This window comes from Telmatherina bonti (assembly GCF_933228915.1).
Source record: "Telmatherina bonti genome assembly, chromosome: 2".
NCBI classification, from domain to species: domain Eukaryota; kingdom Metazoa; phylum Chordata; class Actinopteri; order Atheriniformes; family Telmatherinidae; genus Telmatherina; species Telmatherina bonti.
In genome coordinates, this window is record NC_136620.1 from 28,397,133 (window position 1) to 28,416,173 (window position 19,041).

At 37.2% G+C, this 19,041-nt stretch overlaps 3 protein-coding genes across 3 annotated transcripts; 2 read left to right on the top strand and 1 right to left on the bottom strand.

The window, feature by feature from the left end:
* Positions 1-1,268: 1,268 nt before the first annotated feature.
* On the top strand, positions 1,269-4,270 carry tmem258 (transmembrane protein 258). The gene is made up of 4 exons (XM_079248942.1): positions 1,269-1,342; positions 1,674-1,783; positions 3,889-4,017; positions 4,116-4,270. Exons 1-3 carry the CDS (start codon positions 1,340-1,342, stop codon positions 4,013-4,015), a joined length of 240 nt encoding a protein of 79 aa, XP_079105068.1. The 5' UTR covers positions 1,269-1,339; the 3' UTR covers positions 4,016-4,017; positions 4,116-4,270.
* A 951-nt stretch (positions 4,271-5,221) lies between these two features.
* tmem138 (transmembrane protein 138) lies at positions 5,222-6,818 on the bottom strand (the record flags this gene model as incomplete). Its single annotated transcript, XM_079254400.1, has 4 exons — positions 5,222-5,334; positions 5,435-5,510; positions 5,649-5,820; positions 6,691-6,818. The coding sequence occupies 4 exons, from the start codon at positions 6,816-6,818 to the stop codon at positions 5,222-5,224; spliced, it is 489 nt and encodes a 162-aa protein (XP_079110526.1).
* A 3,360-nt stretch (positions 6,819-10,178) lies between these two features.
* cracr2b (calcium release activated channel regulator 2B) lies at positions 10,179-18,271 on the top strand (the record flags this gene model as incomplete). Its single annotated transcript, XM_079257425.1, has 16 exons — positions 10,179-10,433; positions 10,513-10,847; positions 11,061-11,207; positions 11,303-11,393; positions 11,495-11,590; positions 11,659-11,846; positions 12,190-12,261; positions 14,371-14,425; positions 15,283-15,362; positions 15,458-15,578; positions 15,763-15,889; positions 17,227-17,308; positions 17,388-17,502; positions 17,744-17,851; positions 18,006-18,082; positions 18,157-18,271. 16 exons carry the CDS (start codon positions 10,179-10,181, stop codon positions 18,269-18,271), a joined length of 2,064 nt encoding a protein of 687 aa, XP_079113551.1.
* Between the last annotated feature and the right edge of the window lie 770 nt (positions 18,272-19,041).

The window sequence follows — 19,041 nt, forward strand, 5'->3', positions numbered from 1 at the left end:
GGTAATAAATGATATCACTTCAGGTGCACACCCAATCATTTGAAAATGATGCACTGCCACCTTGAGGGAAGTGCATTGATCATACAGTTGACAGGGACCTTATTTACCCCATGAGCATAGATACACTGGATACTCTTTCATATTTCTGCAGATGTTGTTTTTTCCCCTTTGTATGTAAAACTAAGACTATGCAATGATAACATTTTAAAATAAGTGACTTATAATCTCTTTTTGTTTTACCTTTTGTTGGTTTTCCTTCATGTCACACACAATGCTTTGGTTTAAAGTTGCTATTAAATTTATATTATTCGTGTGTCTATGATCCGAAATAAAAATATGCAACAGCATAACTCAGATGTAACATAAACAATAAATAGGAAGAACAGCCATCAAACAGCCACAAGACAAAGATTATGAAGACCCACTACAATGCTTTCGCATGTACCTTTGTAGGTGATGTGTACTTTTAAAGCTTATTTATAATGCACAAGCTAGTATAATGAAGCCACTGTAGCATTTACACTGTATATATGAACTGCTTTTACTGTACCCAATGCACCAGACTGGTGTCACATACTCTGGTAAAAGTGTATTAACTGTATTGCTTCATTGTATTACTACCAATGCTCTTTTTTTCTTATATGTTTTATTGTATTTTGTTCTTTTTTTTTTTTTTATCAATAATATATTAATTTCTAGTTTTTTAAGCTGGAAAATGATTGATAAGCATGAAAACACAGACACATATTAGGAATTCTAGCATTATTTGTTAAAAAAAAAAACATTTGGTTAAAATTGATGACTACATTAATATCACTATTTTATTGCCCATTTATCGTTATATTTTGAGTTGTGGTTTGTTTTTTTGTTTTTTTTCAGAAAAATATGCTGTAATACTATGATTGCCTGCAGTAAATAAATTGGCGATTGCATTGTCGGACTTTTTTTTCCTGTACGATCCAATAGTAAAACAGTCATACCACCAGGTGGCAGTAAAGTGTTTATGAAGCTTTAAATGCTTTGTAGTAAACCCTGGCTTAGTTCTTCAGGTGGTAAGTCACTAAACAATGCGCTAAAGTATAATCCATAATAAACTTTTGATTGTGACGTGATGGAAAAAAACTGTCAAAGAATTATGTACATTATATAATTTAATATGATCTGCAATCCAAAAGAGCAAGGTTAAGAACGCACACCCGATGAAAAGATATGCCTGAAAGTCTATCCTGAGGGGGAAATCTCTCACTACGTCAACCGTACGTCAAAACCAGGAAGGAATAGTCAGTACGTGGCCTTTTCCTCCGAGACGATAGCTGCAGAAGCCTCACTTCATTACAGAATGGTAGAGAATTGCTTACTTTTACTGTGTTTATATATTCAGCTTTAATTTATATTGGTAGGCTTAACAATTACCTGTTTTTATTTAATGAATGAAGCAATACTGCATCTTTATAAAAACAGCGGTAGCAGGCAAAATAACGTAGCGTCTCGTGCCAGTTTTGCTAACCGCTGTATAAATGGGATGGAATTAAAACATACAAGCCATCTGCTACACAATAGTAAAACAAAAAATAATATAAATGACAAAACGGTGCACTCAGTGTGTGATGACTAGAGGATAAAATAAGGTATCTAAACGCTTTGTGTTTGGGCTTTGTTTGCTGTGGTTGCAGGAACTCGAGGCCATGACCAGATACACCAGCCCGGTGAACCCGGCTGTGTTTCCCCACCTCACTGTGGTTCTGCTGGCCATCGGCACATTTTTCACCGCCTGGTTCTTCGTGTATCCTTTCTCTACTTCTCCCGCATCCTGCGTTTATGTCCTTGTTGGCAAGAATGAGGGTGGCTTCAGAATAACCACTAAGTTGTCGCAGAATCAACCAACTATTAAACTACATAAGGTTAAGCATAATGTGATTATCTTTGCAGAAGTCATCCAATGTCCTATAAGTGAATCTATGATGACATAACCATGGTGTTGTATTGTATAAGTGTACAATATATACCAAACTGGTTGCTAAGATTAAAGAAACTGCTTGATTGTCAGTGCCACAAAGCTTCAGTCAGATACCTATACAGGTATGTCTCCAGAATTCCCCTTCTACTGTTGTTATACTACTGTTGTTATAGGGTTTATTGTTTCAGAATTTTAACAATACTTATAAACTTAAAAAAAAAAAAAAAAAAAAAAAAAAAAAAAAATGGGACACAAGGGTGCACATGATGGATAAACTAATTCATGGGAACAAAAGTAAATGTAGATATTTAAGTCAATGTGTTCATATATTTATTTGACCTTAAGGCAAAGTTTAAAATAAATGTGATTTAAAAAGAATGCAGACCATTTTAAAATAATTAATTGAAATATCATCACTTAAAACTTCTGTAGTAGGTCTGACAATTAGGGAAAAACACCCTCATGAACCCTCATACCTGGCATGTTTTCTCGTTTAACTATTTTACAGAAAAAATTCAGAATGCTGACTTGTGAGAAAAACAAGGTATAAATTTACTGCTTGTATAAAAATTAAGGTAAATTGCTGAAAAATGCTGATCAGATTTTGATTAATTTATCTTCACCCCATGTAAGTGTCTCCATGAAAACAGATATTTTGGGAATTTCCTGGTTCAAGTTTGTGTGTTAATACAATGCCAAGGAGGGAAGACATGAACAATATTTAAAAAGATACCAATTCTGGGATCAGTCTTGGAAAGGTTTTAAGGAGTGGTTGTTTTTGTTTTGTTTTTTTTATTATCATTTTCAGAGACAAAAAAAAACAACAATATGCTACTTCTCTGACTCTGTAGGCCTAAGACATTTAATTACAGCATAATTAGATTAAGATAACAAAGCTGCAACAGAATTGCTGAAAAGGGGATTGGGGTGTTTCAATGGTTCTGTCAGAGACCCAACTTCAAACTCAACACAACTTAAAATAAATTTCAGCAAAAGTCAAGGCACTGTACATAAAACAAACAAGGTTAAAATTACACCACAACAATGGGAGAGACTGAAAATATCAAAGAAAAGGATTTTCCCATTGATTATTATTGCTCCAAAAGGTGTTTCTACACACTGTAGGATCATTGAAGGTTCTTAGCTTTTCCACAGACATTTTGGGTTGTTTTTTTTCCCATAATGGTAAATTTTGGTAATAGTTTTATTCAAATGTGTCTCCTCCGATCCAGATTGTTTTAAGAGAGCACACTGTACTCATAACAATCTAGACACCCAGTGAAAGAAAAATTTACTTAAGAGAACTTAAACTAGACTACCCGATAGCCTCACAGAAATTATTTGGGGAAAACATAACAAAACACGAATAAACCTCTACGCAACTCTACCCAAAACCACAGTGGAAATGCTGCAAGTACTATGTAGTTCTGTGAAAAGAGGTTCTCAGGAACAAAAGCATGCAGAGAATTTGTTTGAAGATAGTCTGCTTCTCAGCCTGTGCACAAGCTCAGAAATTAAACAATACTATATTTCAAACTACTAATGGCTAATGAACCATTTCATCTCTTAACTTACAAATTGTTTTAAACCCTCTTGTAACCTAATATGAATTGGGACCATGAATTTGGACCAAAAATAAGTAAAGTTGAATTACAGCAACTTAAAGCACAAAGAAATAAATTGAGAACATGCAACATCATCTAGAATTATTCTGTGTCAATCAGGTCCTGGCAAGGCATCTGCATCACCATGCTGAAAATAATTTTATATTTAAGTCATTAAAAATAATTAAAGGAAGCCAGTGAGGACCAGTCTGACTCATTAATAGAGGGTAAGTTTAATACATGAACATCTAAGGGACCAATGAGACTCCAGAAATCTTGAGTACCGTATTTGTTTTTTTGCCTGAATTTCCCTCAACTTTTCATCAGTTATGAGGTGACGTCGACAAAATACACAAGAGACATCTACAAAGAGCTGCTGATATCCCTGGTGGCATCACTTTTCATGGGCTTTGGTGTGTTGTTCTTACTACTGTGGGTTGGCATCTATGTATGAAGGTACATTTAAAATCCTGTCTTCTAAAACTAACGTACATTTCACGTTGTTACCGAATCAGAGCTGAAGTTAACTGCGTTTCCTCTTTTTCCTGGATCAGGTGACTGGATTGAAAGAATCTGACACATTCCAGCAGAACACAGGACATCATCGACAACATGCAGGATTTTGGATTTAATTAGATGGCACTGGCAATGTTTTGGAATCATATGGACTCTGGATTTCATTTCACTAGTAAAGGGGATTTGTACAACTTTTGGTGTCTTTGGTTGTTTTCACTCTTTAGGTGCAGTAATCCACAGATTTCATAATATTCCAGATTAACAGTTTTGTAAAGTGTTGGCACTAGGCCATAAATGCACTGCCTCTTAAACTGTCTGAGAATAACCAGGTATTTTGTGACACTAAAAGCTATTTGTGGTGTGTTTCACTACTGGCCCCTAAAACCTCAATCCCTGTGTAATCTTTGTGATAAAAATAGAGCCGCCTGTTTCACCTTGTCTCCAGTGTAATACTGACTACCGTAGTGATGAAGGATTATGCCGGAATTAGAGAAGGATTATTTAATAAAAACAGTGAACACAATTTAAAGATTCTTGCTCGAAATCCAACTGAGTTTACAGAAAAATCAACATAACATGTAAGCAACAATACTAAAATGACATAAGGCAAACAAAAAAAAATGGTCTTTTCCTTTGAGAGGAAGAACAGAATTGTCTAACAGGACTATCGCAACACACCCTTTGCTCATGGGTACAGGACCAAAAGAAACGCACGCCAAGGCAAGTCAAACCCTGTTCAACAGTTTTCACTTAGAAGTCCTTGCTTATAAAAGTATTTGCATTCAGCTTGCAGTCCAAATAGTTTGATAAGGCCACATAGATTAATGGCTCATCCTGATTAATACGATACTACAGGTGCCATCCTTGGCTTACCCGTCAGTGTAAACCCTTTAACTGCCCGTCTGCATGTAGATAGTAAACAGTGTTTTGAGACTTAACGTCCTTTGCTATTTGGGTGCAAGTTCCATCAGTTCTCAATGTCAGGTTTTTTTGTTGGAGATATTTGTAACGATGCATTTGTTTCAGAGTGTAAAATCTCAGGAAATGATCCAAAGTTCAGAGTAGATGAAGATGCTGCCGAGTCTTGTAGTGTGAGACAGGCCTGTCTTCATCCCTTGACATTCATCTCAAAACTGTCCCATCTTCACTGACGAGCTCTGGCAAAAGCATCTCGAAGCCACAGAGAGTCTTCGTAAAGCCGGGGGTCCCCCATGTACTCCGCTGTGCGTTTGTACAAGTAGTAGTACAACACGGCCGCTGTGAACAGACCGAAGTAGTCATTGACAGGACTAACTGCAGTGGTGTGTATTATGGGCAGAGTACTTTTTAATTTAACCCATTCTCTGGAATAAATTACCTGTTCTCTGGAAAACAAAAAGAGCCTCAAGACCATCTGTCCAAACAAAACGGTTTGAGTCTAGCCATCTGAGGTTCTACAACAAAGGAAAGACATTTAAAATGGGAAGCAGTTTCACGTTAACACCTTGCAGCTCTACTGATTTCTTTCATTCTGACTAACACTGATATCCATTTGAGTTTGCACACAACTATAAAGATGTGACGGAGCATACCAGCACCCAACAGTGGAAACAGATGCTGAGGGTCAGGTAGACGGCAGAGAAGATGAGCAGGGCCCTGAATCTCTCCAGCAGCAGAGACACAAGGCCAACTTGGAACACATAGGTGTTGAACATCATCAAAAGGATGATGATGACGTTGAACAAGATGGCGATATCCTGGATGCTGCAAACACAATTTTAAGTAGTTTATTTGTGATACTAATTTCTGATGCATTGAGTGACGATGGTAAAAAGAATTAACGGGTTGCTTGTAGGACAGTAATATGGGAGCTTAGTTAAGAGAATAAAAACACTAACAAAGGTGAATGAGGCTGTTTGTAACAAGATCTTTTTCATCTTAGAAAATAAGTTGGTAACATGGTAAATAATGCTAAACTTCATAGAGAAAATGTGAAATGTTCCCTCTGATAAAGGCCAGATTATTTTAACTTTTGCCAAATAGGTGAATAGAGACACACTTGGCATTCTTTCATAATCTTCTTCATATAAAGAATATAAATGTCATCCATGTCTTTCTGTTTTTTGGATTTGCTGGTCTGGAGTTCTTTGGCTTAATATGCTTAGAAATATCAAAACTATATGTACAAGTTGAGACAAGAAGTACTATTTGATATACTACCTGCTACTATGTATTTAAATATTGATTTTCAGTTTGAATCAAAGTGTAATTAAAACAAATACTGGTGCCATGAATAAATTATTTCAGATACCCTTCAAAATTATAAAACAATATTGATTTAAAAAAAAAAAAAAAGTATAGAATTCAGCGATAAAGGTCCAAGTCCATCTTCTCACAAACTATCAGCAATTACATTTGCATGTAAGTCAAATGGTAGTTTTAAATAAAGTTAGAGAAGAAAATGTTAAGTCATTTATGTGTCAAACTAAAATCTAAAAGATTTCAACTAAATTTTTCATCCATACTCAACTGTGACATACATACTTGGTATTTTACACTTGACTAATATCTATCATTAAATGGAGCCATTAGATCAATCTTTGTCATGCTATATATATATTTTTTTAAACTCACATGAAAAGTACAAGCTGGATGACAGGTGCTCCCCTTAGAAGTTCACTGAAGGAGTTGACAAAAAGGTCATATGCCAACAGTGTCAGCTGGATCAGCAGCACCAGGGAGTAGTTCCCAGTCTGCAGCATCTTCTGGAGTTGATCCTGTGTCGCAGTCCTCTTTTCTTTATACTGGTTTTCTTTACAGATCCAGGTATTCAGTGGTGGCTACTTCATCAGCCTACAGTGCTTACATGATTAAGAACAAAAACATGAGCCTAGAAATAGTCAAAAAGTTTTTTGGCACAGTCAAACCTGCAGAACCTTTTCCATAAACCTTGTTACAGCTTTATGTAACCTTCTCTGCAGTTTGTTCCTCTGTCATAAAACATGTTGGCCGTCCAAGATGAAAAATATGTGATGACTGCAGCCTCTCCAAGTGATGAATTCAGATGAATAGCGTCTGAGCATATCAAATGCTGCATGTTGGCATATCTGAGGCTGCACCACCTCTGAAGAAGAACAGAAACAAGGACACTTAAGCAATCCAAAACGTCCACCTCCAAGTTACAACCACATACCATCCCTACTGCCGCTGTAGATCGTTGATCTGACTTGCTGTCTGCATAATACAGTTAAATTAGAAGCAAACCCATGCATGTAAGGTAAACATGCTGTAACACAGGGAGGCGTGTAAAGGTCAAGGCACGGATTATAGATTTGACCCAACTCAAACTAAAACGGACATCACAATCTCTTGTCTGGTTACTGTCTACCGCACTCCCTTTTCCTCCATCTGGTCGTAAATCATGTTTAGTCCGGATTGTGGTTAAACTTGGGGACTTAACCTTACAATTTCTATTGGCTTATTCCACAACAAATCGCGCTGCTGGCATCGAACTCCAGGGCACGTTTACAACCGCTACACAATTGTTCAACTCGATTTATACTCACCAGAAAAAACGTGTGAAAGAAAAAAAGCTAGTCCGAGCAAGGAACAGAAACAAACTCAATTTCCCAAATGTCTACATATTTTCTCTCTAAACACTGCTGCCCGCTCGGAGCGTCCACCGTTTTTCAGCAGTAACGTATGTATTTCCGTAATTCCATGGTAACGCTGCTCCCTACCGTAAGAACGGGCTTAAATCTCTCTGAATATTCCCAGATTTAGCTCGAGCACAGACAAGAGAGGCAAATTTGGTCCCGAAAAGACAAAGTCCTGTAAGGTTTTACACGTTTTCATGCTGTAACACATCCGGTTCAGCTTTTCAAGTTCTGCTCAGTATCTGATTTATTTGAATTAGGCGTGTTGAAAAAATACTGATGTATGGATATATTTAGGCTTTTATTTTTAGTTTATTAGTAGCAATATAGATATGTAGCTATATGTTTCTTTGTGCTCAAAGTAATTTGTCTTTTTTTTAATTATTATTATTTATCTTTTTTTCCCTTTTTGTTTCTAAACCGCCTTATGTCTGCTGTTCAAACCTTCAGGTGGTTTTGTTTAAAGTAATGTAAGCGTTTATCTTTTGTATTACTTCCGTTTTTATGCTGTATTTTGTTTATTTAAAAAAAAGTGTTGAAACAGGGATATCTCAAACTAGTAAGACTGTTGCTGTCAAAACCTGAACTTTCCCACCCCTACAGCTCTTGTGTGGATTTATTTATTTATTATTTTTTTTTTTTTTTTTTTTTAATAAAAATAAAAATTCAATTCTAAGAAATTGTATTCAAATGTTGTTTTTTATTACAATGAAGACATTTCGTGTGGGCAATTTCCGCTACAATCTATATTACGGTAACAGTAAAAAGAATTGATCGCCCCCTAGCGGTTAAAGTGCGTACTTGTTGGAATAACTATGAGGTGCGGTGATCAAAGGTAGCTGCTACCAGTACGCTGCAGATGAGTGGTCAAACTTTGTTCAACTCCACCGAACTAATATACAACAAGGTAAATCGGAGCAGTTTAGATGTACCTACGTTTACCTTATTTTTCCTATTACAATTTGCGGTGTTTGTGTAAGGTTAATTTTTTCCCCTTAATTATCAATATCAAACGTTGTGTTTTGGTGTGTTGCAATAAACACACCAAAAACGTTTAAACACTTTAAACGTTGCAATAAAATTGGGCATAATTTTTAATTGTATATGGCGAGGCTGCGTTTAAAATCAATGACTGGTACACCTGTAAACGCACATTTGCTCTTCACCACGATGCTCATGTTTAACTTGTTTTTATCTGTCATGGTATTTTCGAGCACCATATTGTGTTCACCCACGGAGTTATACAGCATGTTAAGATCCTTTCGAGTTTGATGGTTCATTTTGACCGCCGTCTTTGTGTTGCCCACGGTATCACTTTCACTTAATGCGTGGGCATCTTGCATTAGCCCCACACGTCAACCTGGTTAAATAGAGGAGCTAATTGTATTGAAGTTTATTTGACCTTTGGCGTGGCTGTTGGCTCACGGCGGATTTTGACAGATACACAAAATCCTATATGTACGCAAGTTTCTTATCTTAAGTTCTGCTCTGTCACTTAGTTTGGAAGTTTTCCCAGATGGATTATTTGCTATGATTACCTTTTTTTTTTTTTTTTTTAAAAAAAAAGCTTTTATGCAGTCATAGATTGCAGGATTAGAGAGACAATCGGAAAACCAGGCAATGAGTTCTCCTAACCCTAGTTCATTGTGTGCAATCACTTTGTTGATGACTTATATTAACAATTTATGATTTATAATATTATGGACCTACTAAAATGACAGCCACCGGTAAAACTAATTACTTAGATTGACCACAAATCACTGTTGTATAAATGTACATCTGAAAAGAGGAATGATTTCTCTGTAGCTCTAAGAGCACAATTTGTTTGCAATCGTGGCAGCTCTGACAATGCAAACAACAGCAAATGTTTAATTTGCATCTCCTCTCCCACAGCTATCCACCCTCCCTTTTAGGAACGTATAATTCCTCTCATATGACACCATCCTGTTTTTTACACTCTACACATCCTGGTGCACAATAATGGACTAATTATTTCCTCAACTAAGTAAACAATAGCTGCAGCTGGTTGTGCTGCATGAAGCCATATGTTACACCTTGTATTAATTACATAGTTGAAAATGATTTCCTTCATAACATCCGGTCATATTAGTTCGCTTAAGCAATTTTGCAGAGGGATCTAGCAGCTGATCATGACAGCTGTTGATAGTGTGTGTAGTCACAGTAGTTAGTTTGTTCTGCACATAATGTTTGAGAAGGGAGGAGCTGCACAGCCGGCTTCTCACAATTTAGTCTAGGATTTGGGAGAAAAGATCCAGAAAGATTTTATATTCATTCTGTCTTATCAGAAATGTAAATCAATTAAACGGATTTTCTTGTAACCAGTTAAATAATTAAACAAGTCATGTTTTCAAAACCAGATGTCAATCCAGAAGGTTAATATGTACATTAAGCCCATCCATAATGATTGACTAATTCATCCCATCTCATTTTTTTTTCTTTACAGGAATGTCTAAGTGGCTGACTGATGATGAAGTTTTGGTTGGTCAAGGCAGTGGTGAGGCTGTACCAGTGAGCCCCAGACTACGGAGCCTATCAGCTGGGAGTCCCAGGCTGGGCTGGGGACGTAGTCCCCTGGCCTCACCTCGCACCAAGGAGACAGCATCTTTAAGCCTGCAGGAGGAGACAATGGGCAAGGCTAAAGAGCTGTTTGTCTTGTGTGACAAAGAAGGGAAAGGATTCATCACAAAACAAGACATGCAGGTATGCTGCAAGTACAGGACAGCTACATTAAAAACATCTTTGTCCTGAATTCATTTTCTACTTGTTTTCTTTTTTTCAGAGGCTTCAGGAGGAGCTGCCGCTCTCCCCTGAACAGCTTGAGACAGTGTTTGAAAGTCTGGACCGAGAGAGCAATGGATTTCTCACTCCTGCTGAGTTCAACACAGGGCTTGGTGAGTGTGCTGTGTTGACAAATCACAATAATACAGATGATTACCAAACATGCCATCTATCTTTCTGTTGTACAGGTGACCTGATGGGGCTGGAGGAGATGACCGAGCGGAGTCTGGATGAAGAGGAGCAGGATGGAGACCAGATAGACTGGTCAAAGGACCCAACTGCAATCAGATTTTTCAACATACTAACAGAGCTTGGGGCTGACAAACTTTTCAAAGAGTAAGATTTTGCTGAGAATTTTACAACTGTTAACTTTTATCACAACCACTGACTTCTCCAAATATGTAGCTCAAAGCTCATCTACATAGTGATCCTTTAAAATTCACATATTTGTCTTAAGTTTGTCATTTATACCTTTCATGTAAAACCTAAGGTTGTATGATTATGGTTAGATTTGTTGAGTTAACAGTTGTGTGTTGCACTGTGTGACAGTCAGGAGGAGCTCTGCTCTCTGTGGTGTGAGCTTCAGACAGACAGACCAGAGCTGCTGAGTGCCCTGGAGGGCATCTTGAGCCACATCGTGTCCCATCTACAGGACACCCTCAGAGAAAGAGACAGCCTGGAACAAGCTCTTCGCAGGTCTCTGCTTTACCATATTACCTTAAATCTCTCCTCTTTAACTGAGAATTTTTGGACTGTGTGAATTTATTCCTCTGCTATTTGTTTTGTTTTAGACGGGAGAGTGAACACGACCAGATTGTCCGCTCCATTTATGAAGAAATGGAAAACCAAATGAGAGAGGAGAGGGAGAAACTGCTGGCTCAGGTACAGATGTGTACTTTATAGTTAAAGCCATTTAGTTATCTAATAAAAACAATTATTGTATTTATTAGAATTTATTGAATTTGTTTCCTTGTAAAATGAAGGAAAGTCTTAAAGAGAAGCAGAGAGGGCAGCAACTTGAAGAAGAGTTGAGGATGCGAGAGCAAGAGTTGGAGAATACGCTGATAAAACAGAAAGAGGTGGGTACGCCCCGAATACGGACATCATTTCTGAGAAGTGTTCAATATTGACAGGTCCTTGTTTTTAGCTGGAGACCAGAGTCAGACAGCTGAGCCGTGAGCGAGTGAACATGAACGAGCAGAACCAGCAGCTGCGGAGTCTCAACACACAGTTACAGGAGCAGGTGGAGAGCAGCAGAGAGCAGCTGCAGGCCGCTCTGAGCCAAGTCAGCATGCTGCACAACAACGCTGCTCAGGAACAAGTGGCCAGACAAAGGTGAGCGCCATTTTTTTTTTCTTTTTTTTTTTTTCTTCTTTTTTTTAAAAAATTTAATTAATATAAAGGCAAAAAAAATGGTTTAAGACCATTTCTCTTAAAACATATCCAGCTATATACTTTATTTGCAGCAATCCTCACCCTCATTGATTTCTCAAGACACTTAAAAGCACCTTGTTTTATATTTTACCTGTTTATTATGATAAAGGAACATGCTACATTAAAAAACCCTGACTTTACACACAGCTTAGGTACAAAAACAGCTTTTAGCTTATTAATTAAAATTTGGCAAATTCATACGTAGATGTGAATGGTCTTTTCTTTTTTTTTTTTTTTACTTTAGAAACGTGATGAAGGTGTCAAGAAACATGAAGAAAGAGAAGGACAGCCTGTTGAAACAACTGGAGATTTTAAGGTATTTTCTAACTGGTGCTGTTCGTCCATATAAGTCATGTTTTGTTTTCAAAGACAGTTTTTGGATTGAGTAGGAAGAAACTGTACATCTAAGTTAAAGTTTCTCCCACTTGAGCCACAGTACATCAGTGGCAGTGGTTTGTACAATAGACTGGATATTGGTAGTTTGTTTCTCACTTCCCCACTCACTATGTCTATATATTCTTGGGCAAGATACGTCACGCTACTTGCTTCACATGTTTACATTGCTGCTGTATGACTGTTTGGTGGTGGTCAGAGAGCCTGTTGGTATAGATTTACTGCCGTGTTTCCATCAGGGCAGCTGTGGCTACATGTGTGGCTTACGGAATGAATAATGTCCATTATTTTACATTGTTTTACAAAGTGCTTTACATTGAATCATGATTCAATGTAAAGCGCTTTGAGTGCCTTAAAAAGTACTATGTAAATAAAATCTGTATTTATATTCTAAAGAATGGACTGAAATAGAAACGGTGATTGTGACTGGTAACATTTTTATTGAATATAGCATTTTAATTAGTATTTAATAAGTCAAGATTTAGTTGCCAAGCAACACAAAAACAGGTTTTAAATCAAGTGTAAAAATGTCTGATTTAAATGAAATCTTTTTACCTATGACCAGTAAATGTAAATGGCTCTTCTGAAAATGTGAACATATTTAGGTTTTATGATAGTGGGAAGAAATAAGAAGAAGAAGAAAAAAATGATTAAATCACTTTTTTTTTTTTTTGTTTTTTTGGTAAAAATCAACCCTCAAATAGAAATGTCTGATTATGACAAGAAAATATCTCAATTGGTAAGGCATACAACTGAGGCCCAAGTTTGATTCCACAATGGTGCATAATACAATGGGGGCAAATATTAACACCTTATAGTGGGGCCCTTAGGCAAGACCCTCCTGTCTGCCCAGCGCAGAGGGAGCAGAATTATATGGTGAGAAATGGGCTACTGAAGAAATAGATGGCACTGGAGATGAGATGCTAACAAGGCACTGTTGGAATTATACGACACTTCGTAATCTTTGAGAGGGGGGCTACATGAAGAGGATGAGCGATATATGGATACTTCAGTATCCAGATTTGACAATGACATCAAAACAACTTGTAGCTCAGTGTTCCAAAATCCACAAATGGCAACTGTTATCACAGTTAGAGATTGAGGAGATCCAGCACTTTAAACATACTGACGGATTAGAAGAGACCCAAAGATTTGATACCAACAACTGACCGGTAAGACAGCTAAGATGAGAACCTGTCAACCTTGACACCAACGAGCAAGAATGAGTGACGTACCACCAGAAAGTCTTCTGGCTGATGTGAATGCATTCCCTGCTGCGACCATCACTGAAACCAATGAGCTGATATCCAGTACAGCAGCAGTGATCCTGGCGATGCCTGGTCAACAGATGAAGGTTGGAGGCCTACATGGAGGTTTCTGGTTAGTCAAATGTCAGAACTCCATAAACGTACAACCACAAAAGGGTTATCCAAGAGATACAGCCAGATGAACACACCTGAGGCTTTGGAATCTGCCAAAGGCTCCAAGCATTAGCTGTACGACTCAGGAGATACACAAAAGGCCAGGCTGTTCTAACCTAACCCTAAATCATAGTGGCAGGGTAATACCATACAACGCTGGAAACTGAACAATACAGGAAAAACATAGAGGAGAAGGAAGCATCACATATCAGTAAAGTACAGTGATTAAGATAAGACATGAACTTGAAATGAAAAGTCGCCCCCCACTTACGGCAGGTAGGAGGGTGAATGAGAGAAGATCATTTTATTTATTATTTTTATTTATTTATTTGTGTATCCATCCATAGACATACATGTTAGATTAACTGATCACTATAAGTTGTCCCTAGGAGTGAGTGTGAATAGTTGTTTGTCTTTGTGTTGGCCCTGCAATGGGCTGGCGACCTGTCCAGGGTGTACCCTCTGTCTCTCTCGCCTGATGATTGCTGGGATAGGCTCCAGCTTCCCTGTGACCCTGAATTGGGTTGAGCAGTTTAGAAAATGGATGAATGAATGAAATTGGATCTTGAATAAAAATGACAAAAAAAAAAAAAATGTTCATTTTGCAACAGGGATATGAACAGACTGCTGCGAGACGAGAGAGATGCCAAGCAATCACAGCAGAGGGTTAGTCACAGACACGCTGTTGTTCCACCTTCACCATTAACTCATTACTTCAGAGAGGACCTTCGTACCCTGTGGACACAGCAGGTCTACCCAACCTAAGCTAAGTTTCAGAAAGCTTTGAGCTTTCCTTCATCCTCTGGACGATTATTATTTATATGGACAGCTGCTGCTATTTAGTTCTTGATTTTTCTCAGTTGCACTGTTATTTTCCTGTGGATGTGGTCAGTAAAATGATGAATTGTGCTGAACAGACATTTATTGCCTCCTGTGTAAGCTTAAAAGTAAATGTGTAATTTATGTTTATTAGTTAAATTGAACAAGGCAGCATTTATCCCAGTGAACTAAAATGGGTCAATACTTAACAAACTAATGACTTCCTGCTAATTTTGCACCGTTCTGTTGTTTTTTTGCATGTCTTATCCACTTTCCTTGATAGAATTTATAAAAGAAAAATGTTGTTAAAATGTTTGCTGTAAATATTTTTCAGAATTTTTTGCCCTTTATTGATTTTTTTTCTACATAAAAACACCAATGACTGAATTCTGTTTTATTGAAAAATCTGTCTTTAGAACAACATTGAAAATACTAATTGGTTATATTTTGTTTTGCTTTTGTCTTCCATTCATAAACAAATAAATGTATTGTTGTAAAATAATGTGATGTTAAGCTTCTTTACATCAGAGTAAATCTCACATTTGGGTTTCAGTCCCACTTTGTAGATAGAAAAACTTCACTAATGCTCTGAAACGTAGCATCATTGTAGCCCAGTTAGTAAAACTAAAGGTTTATATACAGCTGAAAAATTGTAATTCTACTCATAAATATCTTTTGCTTCACTTTTCACACACATCTTGTAGAATCCAAACGTCATAAAGCCTTTGCTGAAGAAAGGTTCAATCATAGGTAACTACTTACTGCAGGACAAGCCAGTGAAGAGGTTTGTATGATCCAGTGCATTTGTCATATTTGCAGCGATGAGGCAGATGGCTGCAGGAAGCCATTAATTTTCTTTTGTATTCACTGATTCTAAAGACAGTTGAGCTCCTCCGATGAGTTGAAGCTGGAGAAAAAGAAAGCGGTGACATTTTCATCCAAGAGACATCAACCGTCATGTAGAGTCAGGGGTGAAAATGTTCACCAGAAACAAACTCAGGTAGGGGAAATATTTAATCTCAGTTTTACCATCAAACTATCAATTTAATGACACGCTGCACCAAAAGAAAGTATTCATTATAGCAGCTTACAGACTCACCCTTTTCTTGAATTTGTATAAATAATATTGAAATATAAGATTTTTATTGTTCTGTCCTGCTTGATCCCTTTTGCCTGAAATGTAGATTAGATTTCTCAGTCCTGAACAAGTGTTCAAGGTGGTATTTCTGGGTAACTCTGGAGTAGGTAAGAGCTCCTTCATCCAGCACTGCTGCACAGGACAATTCAACAATCAAATAAGTTCTACTATTGGTAAGTATTTCTCTTACTATGCTGTATACATTTGACTGACTTTGTGTGTATATATATATATATATATGTATGTATGTGTGTATATATATATATATATATATATATATATATATATACATACGCACACAAAGTGCCTTCCAAAAGTTTGAATACACTCAAAAATTTCAAAACTTTTCCAGTGTAGTTTGGTGTTATTTTATCTGCATACATCAGTGCTAATGAATACTAAAATACCAATTTGAACCATTTCAGGACAATGTGAGGTTCAGAAGCTTCGTCTATAACCCCATCTTCTGTAAGCGCCCTGGTTTTTGGGCTTCAAGCATCTTTTCAATTTTCAAACGGGTCAAAGTCAAGAGACAATGCTACTTGTAACCATATTTCTACAGTTTCCTTTAGAAAAAATGTCATGTAAAAGTATCCATGCCAGATTTTCACTCTTGAAAAATGAATAAAGAGGAAAAAAAGAAAACTTTTGCAACTATATTATAGTCTTGAGATAAGAAGAGGGTAGCCTGTAAAGCAATCCTCCAAAAACACGTAACATCAGTAAGTGGAGTTCAGAAGGTACTCACTCTGTGTCACCTCAGTGAGGCACATTCTGACCTGCCCCACAGCGGGAGGCCCCGGGTATACTTCCCCTGGGGAGGATAAGCTTCTCTATGTGTCTACTCTGTCTGACAGATGCTTAAAGTTACTGTTCCTCTACTGACGACTCAATTTAATGACACACGACCAACTGCAGTGTGTATTTATGGCCCAGACATGCGTGCAGGTTGCAAGCTTACGTGACCGCTAGAATGAAAGAAGAAGAAACTGAAGCGAACCAAAGAACATGCACATTGCACTGAGGTTAAACTAGAATGGAGATTTAGGAACGAATGTATCAAGGTTTAAGACCGTTTTTGGTTTAAAGTGTTATTTGTGTTTTTCAGCAGTTGGATGAAAGCATAATTTTTCAGCGTTTTATCCCCACTTTTAAGCACTGGGGAACATTGGCTATGATTTGGATGTGTTTTGTTGCAGGAAAGGTTGGTGATACAAGACTTATGGTTTTGTATTCTCAGATGAAATGAAATGAAAAATACTTTATTAATCCCCAAAGGGAAATTCAATATTACAGTATATAATAATAATTAATTTGAGGAGGTCTTGTTCCGGAGGCTGATGGCTGCTGGCAGGAATGATCTTCTGTATCTTTCAGTCTTGCATTGGACCTGAAGATAGTGTCATATGTACTAAAAACAAACTATGCTGCAAAACAAAACATTTCTTGGGTGTATTCTTACTTTCGGAGGGTGAGATTTATAAACTTTGAAGCTTTGTCATTTTTTTAGGGATAGATTTCCAGATGAAGACTTTAACACTAAGCTCCACCACTATCACCCTGCAGCTCTGGGACACTGCAGGGCAGGAGAGGTCAGATGTTTTTTTTTGCTCATAAAAATGTAAAATGTTGAATCAATTTAAAATCGTACTTCTCTTATTTCATTATCAGGTATCGCAGCATCACTGAGCAATACTATCGAAAGGCTGATGGCATCCTCACCATGTATGACATAACTGACTCCGCCTCCTTCACCGCAGTGAGAGGATGGATGGACTCTGTTAAGGTGAGCCAGTGGAGTTATTGTGGATGGTTGGATGTAAAAATATGCAAAACAGTCATTTGAATGCACATACGAGTTATCAAGGAAAAGGAGCTGTAAGAATCTCAGTACACAAGTGACATCTCTTAATGACGTTTTAAAGACTGTTTTGTTTCATTTTATGGTATTTGATAACATTTGTCCCTATCACTGTTTGTGATGTTAAGTGCTTACTGTAATACTGTATGTCGCATATCTGTTCCAGGACAAGATGTGTGAAGGTACTGTGCTGATGCTGCTAGGGAATAAACTGGATTTGGAAAACAGTCACAGCAGAAAAGTGACAACAACAGAGGGTCAGAAGCTGGCAGAGGTCAGACACAATAATACTTATCCAACCTTCTGCAATGATTCAGCCAAACCTTCTGCTCTTGGAAAAATATCATATGAAAATTGGCAAAATATGTGTTTGAGTGTGTAAAATACGCCAATTATGTGTTTCTATTTCCTCATTTTGATTCATACAGCAGTATCAGGCTTTGTTTCATGAGTGCAGTGCTAAGACTGGACATAACATGGATCAGCTGATGACTGACCTGGCTGGGTATGACGATGCATTTCTTCACTCTATATGTATTTTTATGTACTTTTTATGTACTTTTTTTCTTTTCTTTTAAGTTCCTCCAGACTGTTTGGATCTACCCTGTTTTGTCTCTCCACTTCCTCTGGACTCTGTGCTGTTCATCATGGCCATGCCCTGTTTAAATATAACCAAATGACAGTCCTGCAATAAATCCTGCTTTCACTAAAGTTATAATTGTTTTATGGCAACTTTAAAGAAATGTTGGCTTTAATATGTGGTGATTTTAGAAGCTACAGTTTGAGAATTTTTTTGAAAATATAGTTAATTATTTGTAATTGTCCATAATTTTAAATGCAATGATTGTTTCTAGCTTAATTCAATTAGGCTTTATTTAAATAGTACCAATTCACAACAGTGTCATCTTAGAGCCCTTTACAGACACATCTGTTCAAGTCAATTCATATTAAATAGCTAAGTTAAGAGAAACCAACAGGTTGCATCAAATCTTGACATCAATCCAGTCCCTCATCCTGCATGAGGCGGCAGCGGAAAGGAAATTCCCTTTTAACAGGAAGGCAAAACCTCCAGCAGAACCCGGCTCAGGGAGGGCACCCACCTGCCTTGATTGGCTGGGATGAAGAAAAGATCAAAAAAACAAAAAGGCAATAGAAAAGCACAATTCCACAGTTTCATACTATACTTTATACGTTGCATGATGAATTACTGTGGTCCATCACTAATAATGAAAATCATTCTGCGCGAGTTTACTGTCAGTTAACCAATAATCTTCTCTGATGATTTAAATTAAATAATAATTTAGAATTATTTTTCATATTTTTCCCTTTATTGGATGAAGAACCATAGCTGTACACTTCATTGGACATAAAAATGCATCTGCATGCCAGTACATGAAATCATAGAACCACACTGTGTTGTCCTCACTAATCATGAAAGATCAGACTCCATTCTAGCTACTTTCA